This window comes from Littorina saxatilis, linkage group LG7 (genome assembly GCF_037325665.1).
Source record: "Littorina saxatilis isolate snail1 linkage group LG7, US_GU_Lsax_2.0, whole genome shotgun sequence".
NCBI lineage: Eukaryota > Metazoa > Mollusca > Gastropoda > Littorinimorpha > Littorinidae > Littorina > Littorina saxatilis.
In genome coordinates this window covers 41202972-41226041 of record NC_090251.1, presented here as the reverse complement: position 1 = coordinate 41226041, position 23070 = coordinate 41202972, and the positions used below count along the sequence as shown (strand labels likewise).

General features: G+C 39.2%; 1 protein-coding gene across 4 annotated transcripts in view; it reads right to left on the bottom strand.

Annotated features, from left to right (window-relative positions):
• Window positions 1-4191: 4191 nt before the first annotated feature.
• Window positions 4192-23070, bottom strand: part of LOC138971459 (HORMA domain-containing protein 1-like) — a 25737-nt gene continuing 6858 nt past the window's right edge. For 2 of the 4 annotated variants that reach the window (XM_070344189.1, XM_070344188.1), the window contains exons 11-20: window positions 23046-23070; window positions 22644-22729; window positions 21991-22107; window positions 8863-8925; window positions 8084-8247; window positions 7115-7223; window positions 6578-6691; window positions 5991-6062; window positions 5505-5621; window positions 4192-4815 (exon numbers count right to left, since the gene is read on the bottom strand). The exon at window positions 23046-23070 is cut by the window's right edge and continues 78 nt beyond it. In XM_070344189.1, coding sequence (XP_070200290.1) covers window positions 4720-4815; window positions 5505-5621; window positions 5991-6062; window positions 6578-6691; window positions 7115-7223; window positions 8084-8247; window positions 8863-8925; window positions 21991-22107; window positions 22644-22729; window positions 23046-23070 — 963 coding nt within the window. In that variant the 3' untranslated portion in view covers window positions 4192-4719. The remainder of the gene's footprint in view (window positions 4816-5504; window positions 5622-5990; window positions 6063-6577; window positions 6692-7114; window positions 7224-8083; window positions 8248-8862; window positions 8926-21990; window positions 22108-22643; window positions 22730-23045) is intronic. The other 2 variants (XM_070344190.1, XM_070344191.1) reach the window with 2 other exon arrangements.

The following is a 23070-nucleotide window of genomic DNA, read 5'->3' as shown; positions in this document are numbered from 1 at the left end:
GCAAGGTCTTATACAGGGGAAGTCTTGAATTGGGGGGTTCTCTCAGTGACACTCAGCGCATGCAGCTAGCTAGTTGCTGCTGTCTCCATCTATTTTGAACACAATGATTATTTTTCTCAGAGTAGAGTGTTAGTTTGTAAGTTACAACAGGCTGAAATCATCTTTAATTTGAATCAACATTTTGCAACAATCTATCACATCAATATAGCGCACAGACTTGCACATCACGTTTTAAGAGCCTAGATTACTATGCAGTGACAAGAGCCTACTCAGTAAAGGGACGTAATGCTGTATCTGCAGCCCAGAGAGACTGTGTGAGTTTAATATATAATCAGTTAAGACTGAGTAAAAAGTTATTAAAATCGATAGTTACCAGTGAAAAGTAACTTGTATCGGAACACTTGTTGTGTTTTGGTTGTTGAAAATGTAAGATCTGAAACGTTAAAAATTACGTAAAATTGGTGCGTTTTGGTCGAGTGGGATGGGTCGTTGAACTGTGTTGTTACAGCCCGCCGAAGTTATCAAAAGCGTTTTCGCTTTTCGTAATTCGGTTGGTTTGGTGCGTTATAAAAGGCATCTGCTTTTTTCAAGACTAAGCATTGATCACTTTAAAACACAAGGATCATCATAGGCCATCATGACTTGAATCATTTTACATCGCATTCTAAGAAAGAGCAGAATTCTCACTATGCGCGCGGTACATTTCTAGAATCGCGTAGCGCAAAGTTGGAATTCCTACAATGGCGGCCATTGTTGGAATTCCAACACAGCGCATTGTGCATTGTTGATGGTGAATGCATGTTAATTTATTTTTAATATACTTTCTTATGTGATAACCAATGTGCTATATTTTCTCAGGACAAAGAACAAATGTTTATTTTGAATGTTTTATGTATGTTATTATTACGGACACAAACGCTCAGCAATGTAATTTCTCTTTTAGAGATTAATAAAGTTATTGTATTGTATTGTATTGTATTGTCATTTCCGGAAAAGCGCCGATGACGAGATGGGTCGCAACATTTGATCGTGAGAATTACGTCCCTTGACGTGTGCACTTTAGTTTCAAGGGGGCGGGGAAGTTCCCGTTATGCCCTGTCTAGCGGTCTTCAAATCCCGGAAGTGTGTGTTGTTACAAAGATCTAGCGTCAAAAACATTGAAGAAAGGGATATTTTTTTTTATATTCAGTACCAAATTTGAACCCTAAGTGACCTTAACATTTGTCGAGGGTCAATCAAACATGGGTTGTGTCTGGAAGTAATGAATCTGTACGTAAAGTCTTGGAAGGTTGCTCCAAAAAAGTGTTTGATTGAATTTTCCTCTTTTTACATTTAGTCAAGTTTTGTTACATTTAGTCAAGTTATGACTAAATGTTTTAACATAGAGGGGGGAATCGAGACGAGGGTCGTGGTGTATGTGCGTGTGTGTGTGTGTCTGTGTGTGTGTGTAGAGCGATTCAGACTAAACTACTGGACCGATCTTTATGAAATTTGACATGAGAGTTCCTGGGTATGAAATCCCCGAACGTTTTTCATTTTTTTGATAAATGTCTTTGATGACGTCATATCCGGCTTTTTGTGAAAGTTGAGGCGGCACTGTCACGCCCTCATTTTTCAACCAAATTGGTTGAAATTTTGGTCAAGTAATCTTCGACGAAGCCCGGACTTCGGTATTGCATTTCAGCTTGGTGGCTTAAAAATTAATTAATGACTTTGGTCATTAAAAATCGGAAAATTGTAAAAAAAAACGATCCAAATTTACGTTCATCTTATTCTCCATCATTTTCTGATTCCAAAAACATATAAATATGTTATATTTGGATTAAAAACAAGCTCTGAAAATTAAATATATAAAAATTATTATCAAAATTAAATTGTTGAAATCAATTTAAAAACACTTTCATCTTATTCCTTGTCGGTTCCTGATTCCAAAAACATATAGATATGATATGTTTGGATTAAAAACACGCTCAGAAAGTTAAAACAAAGAGAGGTACAGAAAAGCGTGCTATCCTCCTTAGCGCAACTACTACCCCGCTCTTCTTGTCAATTTCACTGCCTTTGCCATGAGCGGTGGACTGACGATGCTACGAGTATACGGTCTTGCTGAAAAATGGCATTGCGTTCAGTTTCATTCTGTGAGTTCGACAGCTACTTGACTAAATGTTGTATTTTCGCCTTACGCGACTTGTTACATTTAGTCAAGTTTTGACTAAATGTTTTAACATAGAGGGGGGAATCGAGACGAGGGTCGTGGTGTATGTGTGTGTGTGTGTGTAGAGCGATTCAGACTAAACTACTGGACCGATCTTTATGAAATTTGACATGAGAGTTCCTGGGTATGATATCCTCAGACGTTTTTTTCATTTTTTTGATAAATGTCATTGATGACGTCATATCCGGCTTTTCGTGAAAGTTGAGGCGGCACTGTCACGCTCTCATTTTTCAACCAAATTGGTTGAAATTTTGGTCAAGTAATCTCCGACGAAGCCCGGACTTCGGTATTGCATTTCAGCTTTAGCGCAGTTTTCTCAACTGGGTAGAGACCTGACTTGTTTTCATGCCAAAGTAAAATGGAAGCAATTTAAAAAAGAACATGTTAATTTGGCCCCTTTTTGGGAGGTGGCCCTAAAAGTCTGGACAGAGAATAACACCCACACAGAAATAGAGAACCCACTGTTGGTAACAGTCTGGAATAATAAAAACATTATGTATCGAAATAATGTGTTATTTTTTAAGAAATGGACTAAATGAGCGGTGGACTGACGATGCTACGAGTATACGGTCTTGCTGCGTTGCATTGCGTTCAGTTTCATTCTGTGAGTTCGACAGCTACTTGACTAAATGTTGTATTTTCGCCTTACGCGACTTGTTTTACATTTAGTCAAGTTTTGACTAAATGTTTTAACATAGAGGGGGGAATCGAGACGAGGGTCGTGGTGTATGTCAGTGTGTGTGTGTAGAGCGATTCAGACTAAACTACTGGGCCGATATTTATGAAATTTGACATGAGAGTTCCTGGGTATGATATCCCCGGACGTTTTTTTCTTTTTTTCGATAAATACCTTTGATGACGTCATATCCGGCTTTTTGTAAAGGTTGAGGCGGCACTGTCACACCCTCATTTTTCAATTAAATTGATTGAAATTTTGGCAAAGCAATCTTCGACGAAGGCCTGGGTTTGGTATTGCATTTCAGCTTGGTGGCTTAAAAACTAATGAGTGAGTTTGGTCATTAAAAATCGGAAACTTGTAATTAAAATTATTTTTTTATTAAACGATCCAAAAACAATTTCATCTTATTTTTCGTCATTTTCTGATTCCAAAAACATATGCATATGTTATATTTGGATTAAAAACAATCTCTGAAAATTAAAAATATAAAAATTATGATCAAAATTAAATTTCCGAAATCGATTTAAAAACTATTTCATCTTATTCCTTGATTCCAAAAACATATAGATATGATATGTTTGGATTAAAAACACGCTCAGAAAGTTAAAACGAAGAGAGGTACAGTAAAGCGTGCTATGAAGCACAGCGCAACTGCTGCCGCGCCAAACAGGCTCGTCACTTTCACTGCCTTTTGCACTAGCGGCGGACTACGTTCAGTTTCATTCTGTGAGTTCCACAGCTTGACTAAATGTAGTAATTTCGCCTTACGCGACTTGTTTTAATTATATCTCAAACATGTGACCTTGAATTTTAACGAGGGTACACCAATCTTCCCGTTTTAAGATGAAACGGGTGTAAAATTCGGAATTGAATTCTGTTGTGTGAAAATAAATGGTTTACACTTCATGATCAGCATATGAAATAGCTTTTTGTGACATCTGTTTTGAAACCGTTTGTGTCAGTCTCGCATTGATTTTGCTCGGCTCTCTTCAACGGCTAACACACACACATACACACACACACACACACACACACACACACACACACACACACACATGCACAGAGTCTGCCACTGACACAAGTCCTGATGTTGAAACAACAGTCATCTGAATCAGTTTACTTGCTAGTCCTGTTAACGTGTATTACCCGAACTAATCACGAGATTCAGAACTCATCCAGCTCCATGAATATCTAGCCTATTTTATTTTGTAGGCGAAATAAAAAAAAAAAAGGAAAGTTGTAATAACAGTTTGAACAAGACAATATGAAAAGAAAGATAAGCTAACAATCACCTGAATAGAGTTACGTGAATGCTTTAATTCGCCGTGTGTGAAATAATACTTCCGAAGGAAAACAGAGAAAGGATGAAAAACAGTTTTTAACGGCTAAAAAGTGGAATGAAAACTCAAAGAAATATTAAACAGATACTATGCTTGTCAAGAATAAGTAATAAAACACCATCAGAACTGTGACTTCAAACAATTAACCGTAGAACAATAAGAGCAAGGATCATACACCGTTTGTGTTAAAAACAACAACAAACAACAACAAACAAACAAAACGAAATCATGATATGTAGGGAGATTTATGACATAAACGATAAACATGTCTTTCTCTCACGACAGCAAACAAACAGATTAACAAGTAGTCACACTTTATCGTATTCCTTTTGTACGCAGTCAACACCTTCACTAAAACGCACTCTGCAGAAAAAAGTGCTTCAATTAGGACTGATTGAGTCCGTAAAACATATGTACTCAACAAACAAATCGATGGCTTCAAAATTTACATTTCAGTCAGTTTGCTCGTATGTACTACACAATCTTCAGACCCTGATGGACTTGTGAACATCGCTACACTTCCTGCGACGAGAGGATCTTGTATCGTGGGTTTCCTGGCTGCCACACACGCTGAACTCCGTCTGAAATGGAGAGACGTGTGAATGATAATAACCGGTGCTTGCGAGAACCTGCTTACCTCTACTCGGCCAAACACTAAATAGTGCAAGGAATAGACACAAGAAGAGAGAGAAAACACTTGTTACGTTGGAGGATCTGTGCTACAGGAAAGGACTGTCATCGCTATGCCTATACATTGCCACAGGGACATTGTCATGGTTGAGCCCCTTCTTCAAGTAGCTCAACCTACGAAAGAAATGTGACACATTTCCGACACCGAAATCTCTACAGCATAACTGCTGTAAGGGATAGCAGATCAGTGGCTGCAGAACGGACGCTGGAATAAATCCAAATATGAACCTGTATCAGCAGATTTATTCATTGGCAAAAAAGTACACCCACACCCAAAGCCCATTACCTCAATTCCACGGCCATCACCGTCTTTCTGTACGTTAAAAATCAAATACACTTTAGTTTTAATACAAGAATATGAACTATGGCAGTGGTATTGTAGATTACAAAGTTCAATAGTATTTTCAGTCTTCGCGAACACATGTGCGACATGGCAATGTCCTTTTACCAATAACCACTCCCGTACAATTTTCAATGATTATTTGAAGTGTTATGATGTGGGAATAGACACAAAAAGACAGAAATGCAGAGATAAAACCACACCCACGCAGGCATACACTTTTCTCCTAAGATGCTTTACCTGATCAACTCGAGAGAAAGCTCGCTTTTGACCTCTCGTCTCGTCAGAGCCTTTATCACTGCTTTGGGTGTTTTGTTCCTTTTCAGGCTTATCCTTCAGGATCGACAGTCCTTGTTTCTATAGAGTAAAACATCGTTTATTTGGAATCACAGACAAACATACGTAGACATACGCGCTGTCATTCAAGCACACCCAAACCGGCGCATGAACGCACCCACACACGCATGCTCTCTCTCTCTCGCACGCATGCTCTCTCTCTCTCTCACACACACACACACACACACACACACACACACACACACACACACACACACACACACACACGCACGCACACACTTGGAAAACAAACTAGATACAGTATTTTATTGATTTTTTGTATATCTAATACATTAGTCGAACACTGAGGTCCACAACAAAGTAGGCTCGAACACGCAAGTAATTATGATGTGGATCTTACAGCAGTAATAGTCGTATTCTACTACATACCCTTTTCACGGAAGATCTTAGCTGATGGCTCTGCAAACTGATATTTGCTGCTTTTTCTGTCACCGCTGAAAGCTGCACACGGGACAAAAGGACATTAGTACAAGAGTACATAGTACATCACTGGTGGTCTATTGCTGCCTTTGCTTTGAGACCCGTAGAAATCAATCGATGAACATTTAGACACTCCACACGCCATCTTCCTTTTTCATGTAGTTCTAGTTCTGGCAGTCAACGAAATTAAACACAACAAGCTGTACCTTTGCATTCAGCTATTCGTGTACACTACATTGGGGTATGCACGTTAAAGATCCCACGATTGACAAAAGGGTCTTTCCTGGCAAAATTGTATAGGCGTAGATAAAAATGTCCACCAAAATACCCGTGTGACCTGGAATAATAGGCCGTGAAAGGTGGATGCAGCGCCTATAGGCTGTTGATCTTACTGGCCGATGTGAATGCGTGATATATTGTGTAAAAAAATTCCATCTCACACGGCATTAATAGGTAACATGCGCCTTGAGTCGCCTTGTGTGGTGAGATACGTGCGCGATATAAATCCTCGTAAATAAATAAATAAATAAAAATACATTCACATCAGACGCTTCATTGCTTGCGTCTTTGTTGGATGCCCGGTTGTCCCTCTTCTCCTTTTCTTCCGCTGCGGACTTGTTATCCGTTTTACTGACGTCCATTTTTTCATCCTGCACAGCAAATACTGATAACAAACAAATGTCCAACGGGTATGAGTCTCCTTTGTGTTTCGTGGTTTAATGAAGGTTAGTCCGCACTTATGAATGTAAGCGTTTATTTCATATTCTGTACCCCTTTAACTGATCTCTTGACTAATTTCATTATCAGTTACTTGTCTGTCTTCTATTGCACTGTATATACCCACTACACTCATCTCTATTCTTTATCAGCCAACACTCTCGTTGTTATCTTTGTCATGTTTCTCTGTGGTCATGGATATCTCTGAAAAATCCTACTTTTCGCCTATCTACAAATTAAACCTGTATTCCTTGTATACGAGTCCCGCATATCTATCTTGGTTGAAAGGACGTTGAACTGAAACCGAGCACCTTGTGTACGAGCACCTTCAGTAGTTCTGTATTGATCGTTTTTACCTGATTCAATCGTGCGTCTTTCTCTCCCTTCAGGGTCTTCTGCGGCTGTTTGAAGTAAGCCGGTATGCCCACCTTCTGCACCTTTTCCTTGTCCACGACCTTGCCAAGTCTACAGAAAACAAAGCAATGCTCCGGGAATCATCTTAACTCACCTGATCTAAAGCAGCTGCGACATGAAGGGTTCTGTGGAAGAGGGAGGAGAGAAACAACACGTACGGAGGTGCTGGGAGTTATTTGTTAAGTTGGGGATGGAGTCACTGCACGTATAGAATATACCATCCACCCCCTCAAATAAGGTAGTAGACGATACCCATTTTATCCTTGTGTAAGACGTTCAGCGATGTTGCTGAGCAATGATAATTATTTGATTTCAATTACCTCTTTCTTTTGCAAAAGAAGTTGAACGGCATGGGAAAACATCAGACATTAAAAAATAACAGATTCCCTAGACTGTAAGACGTTCTTCTTCTCGTCTTCTTCTTCGTTCATGGGCTAAAACTCATGTTTTGCACGAGTCGATTATTACGTGTATGACCGTTTTTACCCCGCCATTCAGGCAGCATACGCCGATTTCGGGGGAAGTATGCTGGGTATTTTCGTGTTTCTATAAACCACCGAACTCTGACATGGATTACAGGATCTTTTCCGTGCGCGCTTGGGCTTGTGCTTTCGTGTACACACGAAGGTGGATAAGGAACTAGCAGGTCTGCACATAAGTTGACCTGGAGATCGGAACATATCCACCCGTAACCCACAAGGCGGCCGCGGCCGGGATTTGGACTCCCTTCCAATAAGAAATCCGATGTCATAATTATCCACTACGCCACTGCGCCCGTCGGGAGTAAGACGTTCAATGACATTGCTCAAAAACGAGAGTTATTAACATTCGCCTCTTTCTCCAAAGAAACTGTAAAGAAACAGAACGAGCTATCATTCTTTCCCGGCATGTGTTGTTCGTTATAATTCTACCTCTTGTCCCTGTTGGGAGCGAGAACGAAGCCTTCTTTCTCCAGCCGCTTGATGAGACCCTGAGCGACGCTGTTGTCCACCCCTAGGCGTTGGGCCAGCTGGTTGGGCTGAAGCCGGTTGAACTCTGTGCAGGCCTGCAGGCTTCGTCGCCACAAGCATGTTGCCTGTTGGCATGAAAGTTCAAACATGTATTCTGAAATCTTCATTTTTACGAAAAGACGGGAGACCTAGACTGAGGTGCACGAAACGAAACTGGGTGGGAACCAGCTACGTGATCCGATTGGTTGAAATCATAACAAATCTTAATTTCAACCAATCCGACGCTGCGACCGCGTACCACCCAGTTGCGTGGGACCCAGTTGTGCTTCGTACACCTCAGCCCTGGTACCCGCCCGCCAAAGGCACACATTCAGTCAAATACCCCAATAGATACCCCAATAAATACCCCTGAAGCTAAATGATTGTTGTGCTTTTGTCAAAATCATCACCAATTTGAAAAGGTGGGTATAAACCAGAACTGACAGACATTGCATGCATATATACCTAACCAATACCGGAACATGCATCAACGGATTTGCACAAATATCTCGAGAATATAACCTACCTGAGACTTTGAAATTTTGGGACAAAAATTATGAGTTTATGGAAAAATCCTATGTCTGAAAGTTAGGACGAAAGCTGCTGTTTTACCGCTACACTCGTCCATTTTCTGTCTCAACTTCTAGCGTAAAATTTCACCAAATCTGCTTGTCTCACGACCCTCATTGTCAAAGGCGTACCTGGACTTGAAAGGTGTTCAGCTCTTTGAGATAGGGATCAGTGGCCCTCTTGGTCTTATCCTCCTGCAAATCAATCCATCCATCTATCCATTCATCAATCAATCCATCCATCCATACATCAATCAGCCAACTAATCAATCAATCAATCAATCAATCATCAATTAATAAATCGAATATCAGAAGTAGTGACAGAACAAGATGCTAAAATGACCTATTCTTTTTTCCCTAATAGGAACAAGAATAGAAAAACGCTCATACGACTCACCTTAGCCATAAGTTATATGAATCAGACACAAATTAATGTTGCTCTAGCTCCACCGATAGACATTCAAGAAAATAACAATGTTATACTTTTTGGCCCGAACTCGCTCCTACTGTGAACTGGAGATCATATGACTTGGATCAACCAGACTGGAGTCACGTCCATAAGTCACCAAACCCTCAAAGCATTGGAAGTTTCAAAGATCTAAGCTTCAAAAACGTTAACTAGAATGATCATTGTTATTTGTTTGACCCGTGTGTGACCTTAAAATTAACTAGGATCGGCTAAAACTGTTTCATGCCTGGATATCATCAAATCCTAGAAGATTCTCGTTATGTCTGACGGTCATCAAACCCTAAAAGTGTGTTAAGTTTCAAGTCTAGTTTTAAAAACGTTGAAAACAAGAAGAGCAAACGCTCGATCGAGTCACTTTCGCAGTTCTGAATATTATATGAGGCATCAGATGGACAGGAAGAAATTGCTATTCACAACACAATGAGTCACGTTCACATAAAATTTGAGCCCGGTCACTTTTATAGTTTCCGAGAAAAGCCCAACGTTAAGTTGTGTGTTGCCGAACAGAAAAGGCTAGTTATCTCCCTTGTTTTTCTGATAACGTTCGTAAAAGGCTACAGATGTAAATACTTTGATGTAAAGAATAATCCTACAAAGTTTCAATCACATCCGATGAACTTTGTCAAAGATATAAAATGTCTAATTTTTCCTTTGACGCTGACCTGTGACCTTGAAAAAGGTCAAAGGTCAACGAAACCATCGTTAAAGTGTAGAGGTCATTGGAGGTCACGACTAAACAAAATATGAGCCCGATCGCTTTGATAGTTTCCGAGAAAAGTCCAACGTTAAGGTGGTGTCTACGGACGGCCGGCCGGACGGCCGGCCGGACAGACTAACACTGACCGATTACATAGAGTCACTTTTTCTCAAGTGACTCAAAAATTGATAATTGTCTATTTTATGACCCGAGTCGACACCACTGTGATTTTGACATTTTGACGAGGGTCAACCAGACTTGGGTCACGTCGGAAGGTCATCAAACCTTAGAAGTGTGTACAGTTTCAAAACCCTCACAAAATTGTTAATTTTCCATTTCATGGCCCAAACACGACCTTGCTGTGACCCAAAATTTGACAAGCGTTAACTAGATTTGTGTCAAGTCGGGAGGTCAGCATATTGGACAGATCTAGATGTGGAACTTTTCAACACGTGTACGGGCAACGTCATCAAATCTGGCCTTTACGTCACGCGTTTGCCAAGATCTACACGTCTTGGTGGAAGCAAAATAACGTATGATTTGGAACATGGGAGAAAAAAGTGAGTTACGGGTGACGTAATACCTACACGTACGCGTACTGTAGTGGAATGCATGAATGGAGACTATCAAGCTAGTTGGGAACTAAATCCAAAGTTCGAAACTATCGCTCTAGTGCGCAATGCATGGCACGATATTTTCAAATGTTCCGACCTAAGTTGGTGACTAACTTGCCTAAATTTGGTCCTCCTCCGAGGAGGACCAAATTCCTTAGTTTCGAACTATTGCAAAAATACAAATGGCGGCCGCCATGACAGCCTTTGATTTTGCTGTACAAAAAAATCAAATATTCGGCAGTCCGACGCATGAACCAAAGAATGATGTCGACAAAGAAGTTGAAACATTGATTGCGCTTTGGAGGGGGTTCAAATACAAGTCGTGAAGTGACCGGCACAGCTGATTTGGGACACGATCTACCTTGAGTCGGGAGATTTGCTATGAACATTGACTAAATTTCCACTTTTTACATCAGCGACTGTACAAATTTGGCTTGTACATGTCATCTTCCTGTCGCCGATTTTAATCGATTTGGATCATCCAACAGGTAAGAGCAAGATTCACTGATCCGTTGTGTGCGTGTAGTTTGTGTGCCCCACGGTGTGTGTGTTCGTTTGTGCGCCTCGGTGTGTGAGTGTGTGTCAGATTATATTGCAATAATACATTTGTTAGAAAGTGAGAGCATAGATATCCCTTGGTGAGAGCAAGGGTAGATCTAGATCTATGGGCCAGGCAGTACTGTCTGAGTGTCTCCGAAACCGTGTTCAGTGTCATAGGAAAATAGGCCTACGAGCCATTGTGTAGTGGTGACGATGAAAGATACAGTTGTTGTTTTTCTGACAGTGACATTGACAATGAACGATCGTCAATGCATCAATGATTATGCACAGCAGCATCGGTTTCTTTGGAACTGTGCACTGTTGACTGAATTTCCCACGGTGGAGCAATGAACAGTAGACAGTAAAACAAAGCTAATCTAATGCATTGAAGCATCGCTGTAGATCTATCTCATTCAACTAACAATATAATGCAGTGAATGGCAAATCTATCTCTGAATGAACTGTTGTGTATCCTTATTTGCTGTAAATGTCCTGGCTCACACTGCACTCCCAACATTAGAAGTATGTTTTCTAAGCTGAATGCATGTATAATTTGATATAGTAAGTGTGTAAAGCCAAGAGTAACATTAACTGGCCCAAAACAATTTTTGTGTGTATACAAATGAAGAAAGAAACTGACTTCACTTGAATCACTGCCACTGAAAGTGTGTCTATTGTGTATTTTTAGAAGGGTTATTCAACAATGACTTATTTTTCTGTTTAAATACTTGATATTTACTCTGCATGAACAGAGTCAGAGGTAAATGCTGCTGTATGAACTATGATTGTGAAAGAGGGGATAAAAGAATCAATGAGCGAGTGGTTTAATTATAATACAGTTATTATTTATTGTTAATTAATTATTTTATGGTGTGTTTTTTCAGGCCTCCTAAGAAACCAGAGATGATGTGTGATGAAGTGTTCATACAGCTCTTGCATTCAGATATATATATATATATGGATTCTGGAGAGGATTCAGACTGAGTGGACATGCTGCTTTACAGACTACCATGAAGAGTAAGTCACACATTTCTGTACCACTACCAAGTACCTGCTTGTGCCTATTAAATTGTTATTGTAAAATTGATTTATGATATGTAAATTGGCACTGGTGATAGTAGTTTGAAGCTGTGTAGATGTTTTTGGCAGACTTTTGTACGTTGTGTTGTAAAGAGATCTGCGTTTCACATTAGATGCACTTACAATCTAGATAGATACATTCAGCTATGTCAACACTTGTTACATCTGAATCTGAGAGTAGTGGCAGGAGATGCAAGTTTATTGACACAAAAACATTACGGCTTTGTATAAAATAAATTCTTACATCTGTATGTATCCTTGCATAGTACAATTTGTACTATTTATACAAAATGGTACATAAAGCTTGGTTTTAGTTCTCTTTCTCTTCTCAAATCCTTTGCCACTATTCTTAAAGTAAATTACACAGTGTGAATGAACTAATGCAGTACAGGAAAGTAAAACAAAATTGCAAGATAAAATGAAATCATTACTAATTTACTGGAATTATTTTAAAGGCACATACAGTTATTCTTCCCTTGGCTCACCATCCTAGATCTTGCCAGGCTTTTACATGGAATAAGAATGAATCTGTTCACTCGGATACTTCTACATTCAACACCCTGGCTTCTTCCTGCTCAGAGTTAGATTTTGTTGTGGAAACCACTCTCAGATTAACAAAAATGTTACTTCTTTACTTCTGCGAGTGACTTTTGAGAAATTCGTTCATAAACAAAATTCAACTATGCACATGCAACAGTCACTGACTGTCAGGGTGTCAATATTTTATGTGTCTGGGTGAAGTTATGTTCCTATCCCATGTACAACTGGCCAGATCTGAAATGGCCAAAATCAATGGGATCAACACACATCCCCAGAATCTTCATCACTGGAAAATGTGGTGGGTTGAATGTATTTTAATAAAAAGGCTGACAGGCGAGTGCTTTGGATCCTGAAAGTTCTGTTTTGGACTGAAATCGAGACACATTTCCCAATGAAACTCAAACTGTATAGTGTTGATGCTGAAGAGCGAAAGTGTGTGGGTTGAGGGCACACTTGTTTTTTTACTAAAATCGAGAAACATTTCTGCCGAGCACAAAGTTCATACACGCACAGATGTTTTTAATAGTTTAGATTACAATATCACACACACCATCCCCGATCCCAATGGTCATGTGAAGAGCAAGTGCTTCCTCACCCCCCCCCCCCCACACACACACACACACACTGCTCAACACGTACACACCTTCTCCCCCCAACACACACCCTTCCCTCGCTAACCAAAACCCATCCCCGTGAATACTGAAGGTGCTCAGTTATATGTTTTCTTTATTTTCAGGAAGGACCGCTACATTAAGGGAAGGCTGTTTGCACCTTGGTTCCTGGGTTCGCTGGGGACGATGATCAAATTCAGAGTACCATCACAATTCTGTGCTTTTCCATCTGATTCGGCTGAGAATGCTTGCAGAGGTTTCTACACTACCCGTCATAAAAAGTAGGCAGATGCGTTTGAGGGCAGATCTTACTGATGAGGCTGTTGATTGAAAAACCAAGTATATGACTGAAAAGGCCATTAATTTCCCTACTTTATTCAGAAACAAAATTGGGTTTTCATGACGTAGTGTCTATGCAGTGAAACCTGCAACACAGACACCCCCCCCCCCCCCACAAATCAAATTCACAAAATCAAGCTTCCCGTGTTAAAATCAACAACACAAATCAGAACAACTAAACCGAAACATGTTTTGCATGTCATTAGACAGAACAATCAAATCTTTATCCAAAACAGTCCGTTTTGTTCACATATATCTTGTCTAACATAAACGCTATGGCATGCTGAGCGTGTAGTTGTCAATCCTCTCAGTTTTTGAAGTCGTTTTAGCGGGTAATGAGACCTGGTACATTTCAGAACTCCTCAACGCATTGTCTTAAAACTTGTCAGTGATTTGGGCTAACACATGTCGTTAAGTACACACGGAATCTCAAGTCATGTGAGATATTAGTTCTGCTGTTGCGCGACATGCCAGAACGAATTTTAAAAATAAAAATGTACCCTGTCCAATGAACTGAATTTGTAAAAAGAATTAGCATGCATTAAGAAAAATGAAAGCTTCAATTTACCTTTAATTTCATACATTTTCAACTATGACTGTTCACAGCGCACTTGTACGCACACACACATTCTTGGAAAATGCTCTTTCAAGAGCCATGATCAGTTAAGCGTGTCAGCCGTGAGCTTTTCTAGGCGTAGGCCTACATTTGCGCTCAGCGCTCTGAATGAGGCAAAATATTAATGTTCGCGTTGAAATCCTCATACCGCCAATGTCTGATAAAATATGTACATGAAATTTAATTGTGTGGCGCATCTGTTATTGTTCTTGAAGATAACAACAAATTAATTGTTTTTCAATGAGTCAGCGAAGACCTACCATCAATTTAAGAACTCTTTCTGGCATGTCAATTAACAGCAGACTAATGTCTCAAATGACTTTAAAATCCGTATGAACTTTCCCACATGTGTTACTACTGTTAGCACAAATCACCGCAACGTTGAAGGCAATGCGTTGAGGAGTTACGAAAACGTACCGGTTTTTGTCTCATTACCCACTAAAACTGCCTTTTACAGCTTCTCAGAGGAATGACACCTACACAAATCAACATGCCTTAATGTCAGTGTTAGACCAGATATGTGAACAAAACTGACTGATTTGGATGCAGATTTGATTGTTTTTTCTATTGACGTGCAGAAGATGTTTTGTTTTGGCAGTTCTGATTTTTTGTCAATTTTAACGCGGGAACATTGATTTTGCGAATTTGATTTTGCAGACGCGTGTGAAGCATGTTTAAATGTGGAGTACGCTCATTTAAAAAAAAATACACCAAGTTTGTTTGAGAATACTGCAAGTCCAAAACAGGGATTCCCAGGTCTGAATGTTGATTAAGGTATACTTTTGTGATTCGAATTGCCCCGAATGTTACAATCTTGAGCGCTTAGATCGGGCAAGTTTGGCTACCGCTCAATTTTAAAACCCGTACCGTTGAGTCGATCCCCAAAATTGGGAACTTAATTTAAAATTGCACAAAAGTCAGCCTATTTGATCTTCAAAATTGTCACTTTGTAGAAGGGTCATGCATAGGCTGAAGTTTATGTCCACAAATGTAGGTTATTAACTTGTTGTGGGTTGCATTGTTTTTGGGTCAACCTGTATTTGGTTTTTTTAATAAACGGTCTCATCATAAAGATTTGCCCTCAAACGGATCTGCCTACTTTTTATGACGAGTATTATAGTTGGCTCAGTGGTTAAAGAAACATTCTACAGGATGAATAAACAAAAAAACAAATCTCATGATTCTCTGTGTTTTAATGTGTGTGTGTGTGTGTGTGTGTTTTGGGGAGTTTGTTTTGGTTTTTAGTGAGAGGATGGCTGGTGGTTTGGATGGGGTGAAAAGCTGAGTGACACTGTGATTGTGGATAATTAAATTGTTGTTGCTGCTGTCAGTTTCAAGGCACCGTTCTTCTTGCAAACGCCAAGTTTGGCTTACAACTTGGCTTACTATTTTATATCTGCATGGACTCTTACATGAGGTTAGGCCATCTATACACTTTGATACATACCAAGCATTTACAGTCATGTGCAAAGTTGGAATGTTTGAATGAATACATTTTGCGGATTGATGCCAGTAGAAGTTAAACAAATTAATTGATCAACCATTCCAACACTTCAAAGTAAACACACGTGTTTTTGACAGCTGGTATATGTTAAAGTGGAGGGATGGTTTTATTCCACGTGAAGCCTGCATGCCACATCTGAGACGTTGAGCGAAATCGTTTACACAAAATATGCAATCATTGTTTATCATTTAAATTAAAACGTTCATACACAATGACACAACAAATGTTGTCGGAAACCCAAAAGAACACACGAAAGAATAAAAGATGATCAATGCAGCAAAACGCGCCACTTGTACAGAGTGGGTTACAATTTCATTCTTTGTTTAATTTAGCCTTCACATTTCCCTTATCATATCTTATATTTTAACATCGTTCTGTTCTTGTCAGCTTGAAATGTTTGCAGTTTTTACTCACGAAACAGGTTAGTCTTCTGAAGTCAGTGCAACATCAAAGCTAAAATTTCACACATGAGATGCATTTTGATGATCAGCTCTACCATACCGAAGCAATACATTTAAACTGGCGCAGATTAATTTTCAAATGATGTTCAAGCAACAGCTAGCTTCCTTATAGACAGAGTGTCTAAGTTACAAAATATAGTCATCTCAGTATCCAACTTCATTACCTCTGTTTCTTTGCTTGCTTAGAAGAACTTCTCAGAGTGTTTGCGGCATGCATCAAACAAGGTCATACACATTAAAATATTGTCACTTCCTAGTCATTGAATAATGTATTCATTGTATCTAATTATTCATGTTAAGGGCAGACCGGGTAGGCAAAATGAGTTATTTTTGGTCTCATACACCTTTTTGGGGTTGTTGCATTTTTCACACCTTTGAACATCCTGGAATGCATTCAATAATCTGCTTTTGTCATTTTAGACATGTATTCATGTAAATAAAACCATTTTCAAACCGATGTTTTGTTGTTTTTGTCTGTGTTTTATCAAAAAAATCGAAAAAATGGTCAACTTTGGATACTCCGTGCTGGTAAATGTGCGCACATGACATGACCCTTCGCTGTTCAAACTGTGTGGAAATTTCCGTTCTTCAAGATGACGTCATCACCGTTGGGGAATTTCCGTTGACATAGGCACAAAGAGAGAGAATCCGTTCCAACCGAAACCCCGGAATTAATATATGCAAATATATGTAGGTCAAAGGCATTTGGCGCAAGCGCAGTAGACAACTTATCAGTCCCCCGGTGTCAACAAATCCATGACGTTTTCACCGATTCAGCAGCATTTTTCAAAGTTTTGAGCTGCGGAGAACAACCCTAACATTGGAAATGTTCGGCATAGTGGCAAGAAATATCAGAGAAAGATGAACCAGCAGCAGCGAACAGTAGAAGGAAGTAACAACACTCCGAAATGAACCAACATGATCGTATTTGAGCAGACGACATTCTAAGATTCTTGACTCGACGAGGTGGGTTTTGCTTCTTTCTCTTTTCGATCTTGTTTGTTTGACAACGTGATTTATTGCACATCGTTATGTTGTTGTTGTTGTAAGAATGTGTTAGGGTTTGCAGGTAAATGATAAACAGTTTGTGTCTGAAGTATTTTGCGGGTTTCTTGATCCAATTTACTGACCATGCCGCCGCCGCACACCCCCCCCCCCCCCCCCCCTCCCTCCCTCGATCATCTCTGTGATATCGTCTTCACAACCCCTATTTTATTGTTCTTCGCTGGCCAGTCCTTGAGAGCTTACTATGGTGTAACATGTCATCAGTATTCTTTGTCTGGGGTCAAACTGAGAAGCAGCATCTGAGCGATGTACGACTGACACAGTTTCTGTTTCTGGTCATTGACCGTAGGAAAATAAGTACCCTACTAGAGAGCGTTCTCTAATTCTAAAGGATTGGTTTACACCAGCATGGCTGACCAACCTATCATTGACAGCAATATTGTTGTCAAATCTTTTCCATTAACTAAGGAATAAAAAAAATAGATCCAATTTACTTCACCAAAGAAAAAAAAAGAGTTAAACTAAAGGACTGGGGATGCAACTCATGAATCAAAAGCATAAAGATCACCTGCAAACAGTGCTAGGTTTAGGAAATCTGAAAATGTATACACACACACAGAACACACACACACACACACACAAAACAGACAACAGACAAGAAACAAGCAAATACATAGCAAGTGTGATGAAATAAATTAATTTTAAAAGAAAAATATGAAAAGAAAGAAAGAAAGAAAGAAAATAATTCAGCTAGTTTCAGTATTAGTTCCTGTGTGTATGTGATTGTGTGGTTACTCAAATCCCATAGTAAACTTGACATGTACATTTTGTGATAGGGGCCAATTAATGAATGTCTTTTGTGTGTGTGTGTGTGTGTGTGTGTTCGTCAACCGACATATGTGGGTACGAGCCGCTGAGGTGGTTGTAAGAAAACCCGCCTGGTTCAGTGGTTGGGGGCTGATTGGGATTTCTGATTTACCAGCCTAGCCAAAAAGTTGAGGTACACCCCATGTAACATGGTCATTTGCAAAATAAAGTACAAGCACTTGTTGACGTTTATATTGAGTCTTAAAATTTGCAGCTTATTACAAACAAAAACCATGGACAGTTGTATCAAATATTAAATCAGTGTTTGTGTATTTATTAGGTTGGAGCAAGGGGAGAGCCAGTCCTCCTGTGGTGGCAGCGAGGAGAAAGATTGACCTGATGGAAAAGTTTGCTAAACCGGAACTACCCTCTTCCACAGCAGAAACATCAGCTTTGCCATCTTCTGACCAACCATAAGAAGATACAGATACTTTGCCATCTTCTGACCCATCACAAGCAGATATGGATACTGGTACTGTGCAACGTCACTCCGCTGACATGTGTTGGGCTTTTGTCAACATTGATCAGCTCAATCTATTGCTGAAAGGTTTATATCCTGTACTGAATGCTTGTCTGATAGCAGTCTGATTATGAAAGAAGGTGATGCATCAGCCCAAGGATTTGCACAGGCCCTGCATCTGGAGTGCATATGAGTGTCCATTCAAGTCTGCAGTTGTTTACTCTTCTCCCGGTGTTTGCAACGCTTCGGGTGGTAAAGTTGCATTTTAAATAATCCGCGTATGACCAAGTTGGTACATGGAAAGGGACATTCAGCTTTACAGAAATTTGCTGCAGTGTTAGGATTGAGCACAGAAATACTGTAATTAAAATGTTGCAACTTTTGAATGGCTTGATAGCTTTGTTCCATTTGTGTATATATAATTATGTAATGTTGTTGATGATTTGTGAAGCATCATTTCTATGCAATGGAATAAGAAATCAGTGCATCCGTTGGGTTTTTATGAGTCTGACAGTTTGGTTCTGATCAATGTAGCGGTCCTTCCTGATCGTATTTTCATATCAGCACAAACACAGATAATTGACTTTTTTAATGTTTTCATATAATTTTTTTTTAAATCAAAAAAATCTGATAATTTGATTATCAAATCATTTCCCCTTCATAGTTAAAGTGTTATTCTGGTTAAAAAAAAAGAACACCCCATTAATTCAAGCTCTACTGTGGTACTAGTTTACCGGGGTACTAGTGAGACTCTTTTACATGCTGTTTTCTCTACATGTAATTTGAGACAAAATGTGGTAATTAAAATGTTGTAACTTTTGAATGGCAAGATGGATTTGTTCCAATTTTGTATATGTTGTTTATGATTTGTGAAGCACCATTTCTGTGCATGGAATAAGAATACAGTGGATTCCTTGTGTTTTTATGAGTCCGACAGTTTCGTTTTGATTCATATCTGCACTAACATAGATGAGTTTTCAAATGATTTTTAAAAAAAAGTCTGGATAATTTGATCGTCAAATCATTTCCCCATCATAGTAAAGTGGTTATTCTTATAAAAACATATCAATTCAGGCTGCACTGTGCTACTAGTTTGAGGTACTGGTTGGAATCTTTCAAATGCTGTTTTCTCTGAATGTAATTTTCAGACAAACATCTGTTGCAACTTTTGAATGGCTTGATGGATTTGTTTCATTTTTGTTTATGTTGTTTATGATTTGTAAAGCGTCAGTTTTGTGTATGGAATAAGAGTTAAGTGCATTGGTTGGGTTTTTATGAGTCTGACAGTTTGGTTCTGATTCATGTTTTCATATCGGTACAAACAAAGATGGCTGTTTTCATATGATGTATATAAAAAAAATCCTGATAATTTGATTGTCAAATCCTTTTCCCTACATAGTAAAGTGGTCATTCTGATAAAATCATATGAATTCAGGGTGCACTGTGCTACTGGTTTTTTTATGTACTGGTTCAAATCTTTAAAATGCTGTTTTCTCTGAATGTAATTTTCAGACAAAACGCTACAATTAAAATGTTGCAACTTTTGAAAGGCTTGATGGATTTGTTCAGTTTTTGTATATGTTGTTTATGAGTTGTACAGCATCAGTTCTGTGTATGGAATAAGAGTTCAGTGCATTGGTTGGGTTTTTATGAGTCTGACAGTTAGGATTTCATGTATTTTTCTTATCAAAACTGAACCGGTAACTGAAAATGCTAAATTAAAATAATATATTGCTTAGAAATGCTTTTCGATACACAGAATTATTAAACACACACATATTGCTGCAAAGAAGAAAAATTGGATCAAAACATGCACTGGTTCACAAACTGCAACATTTTAAAAAAAGCACATTTTATAACGTTTTTCTCACATTTTGGTGAATAAAACCCCCAAAAATTGCTTTTCACTCAAAATTTAAAATGGTTTCCCTTAATTAGGTTATTCTGCTTGCAAAAATCAAACAAGCAGCAAGCTGTTTCCAAAATAAAAAAAAAAAGTGCTTGCCTACCCTGTCCCCCCTTAAAGACCAGCACAAAATTGCAATCATTTAAATATGTCACTGACATAAAGTATTCTACCCGATCTGGAAAAAAGGAAGAAAATCATAAGTGCATGATTCAAATCACTGATGATGTCTTGTAATTCGGTAGTGTTTCCAGTTAATCTTTTCTCTTTACATCTCACAATTATTTTACTAGTTTATTTTGTAAGTAGAACACCAGGCCAAAACATTGTTGGCTCCTTTTGTATGACATCACACATTTTCAAGGATTTGCTTGCTAACTGGCTTGTTTCTTAATTTGTTTAATGATCGCTCCAAATTACATTCCTTCCTTTATCTGGCACTCTTGTTCTCAACTTTGTCCCTCCCTCTTAGCGGTTTAGAGAGAGAGGGAGAGAGTGAGTGAGTGTGTGTGTGTGTGTGTGTGTGTGTGTGTGTGTTAGTGTGTGCGTATGCCTGTGTGTGTGTGAGAGAGAGAGAGAGATAGAGACTGAGAGAAAGAAAGAGAGAGAGTTGATCTATTGTCTTGATTCCCTCATTCAATTTTCTTTTGTTGTATAGTGTAGAACTTAGACAGCTTCGTGACATACCTGTGGTGCGGTTTTATGGTCGTTTAACTCTCCATCGGTGAACCATGCAATTATTTCTCTTCAACGATTACTCGGTCTCTACTGACAACTCTAAACTCCACAAAACACGACTTTTTTCAGTTCAGAAATGTCAGTTTCGCTCCCATAAATTGAAACACAAACTTAAATAACATCCATACATCATTGTCTGTTACAAAGTTCCAGCTTTGCTTTAAAATGCACAATCAGTATGAGGGACACGGACTTTTTCCCAGTACATACCGACTGAGCCATCACTCAAATCTTCGACGACACTGACTCAGCCTATGTGCTGCGTACATCTCCCCGGTCGGGCAGTTTTAGCTCTCGTAATGTGCGGAAGAACTGAGAGAAACATTTGCGTTCTGCCTATGTTTGTCTTGTTTGCTCGCCAAAATAATATTGCATCGATCAACCACTCAAGTTCGCACTGTTACCATGCTCCCAATCCCATGCTGGTTTGTTTACCACTTTCGAAGGTGAAGAGTTCACCGCGCCTGCGCAATGACGGGGATTTCCCTATGACGTCACCTGAAAGTTATGACCTACTCTTTTAGCTGGTAACTAAGTAGTCTCGACCAAGTTCGCTCTCATGCATTGCAGACTGACTAAATCTTTAGTTACGAACTGCGTAGTTCGAACCTACGTTTAGTTGCTAACTATAATAGTCTCCATTCATGCATTCCACTACAGGTCTTTGCTTCACGTTCGCTCAACACTGTATTGTTTGTCACCCAAAACGGGGCGCAACTATTCCACAACTACTAAATGCTTTGAAATTCTGACAGAGTTATTCCGGAACACGTGTGAAAATAAAAGGGACACATGTACACATGTTTGTTTTACCCTGACACAGGTGTCACAGGTGTGCTCCTCAGGTGCATGTTCTTCATCCAAGATGCGGTAACAGACAGCGTGCTGCCAGCAGTTGCAGACGTCGCATACTATCATCAACCCATCGTCCTGTATATGCAAATGAGAGGAATTATCATTCCTTTTTCAGGAAGCAGGCTGCAGTAGAGCTCGCAGAGCTTTTCAAGTATTCCATGCATGTTTTCCATCAGTGTTTTTATCCCAGAAATAGCGTGCAGAACTGCAATTATCTCCTCTAATTAGTGTTTTTATTTCATTTCCATGTTTGTATCTTTCATAGAGTTTCTCGTGCATTCTCTACCATTGTCATGTAATGATTTTGTCATGCTATAGATGTCAAATCTTTTGGGATGCTTCATAGCAGATTAAAACTCTCTTGGCAGCAAAGGCACAGACAATGCTTTCTTATATGTGGTTTTATTGAGACGTTCTGAGTTTTTGTGGGTTTATGCAAAGACCGTAGACCCCCCTCTATGATCTTTGGAAAGATATTTCATAGCGCCAAATATGGTTGTTACTGTTTAGACTGATTAATTTCAAACAAAATATGCTCCCAGTGATATTTTCAGAAAAGATTTTGTTGGTTCAAAGTTATTTATTGATGCATTTGAATTAAGATTACTTACCTCATTGCAACCACAAGCACAACGAACGCTGAAGTCGTCTTCTTTGGGTGTGTTCGGTGTCGCTGGCGCGGCCTCTTTGCTGGGTTCTAAATATCAGTTAGACAAATATGGATAACATAATGTTCATCGTGTTATTCTCCTCTCTTACTTACACAGAAACGTGTTACTGCGCTAGGATTAATAAAGTCACGAATTATCTCCAGCGCGGACTAACAGAAAGACACACACAGTGAGAGAAACAGACAGTCAACGAGCATATGGGCAGAATTGAACAAACATACAGTTTTTGCTCAGGAGCAAACAAAAGGTGTTGTCATTGGAAAGTATTTTTAAATCATCACTGGCATAAGGATTCAATCAACACAGGTAATGTTGTATACACGCCTGCAGAGGGATACTTACCTGGTTTCGCAGGGCTAACAAGAGG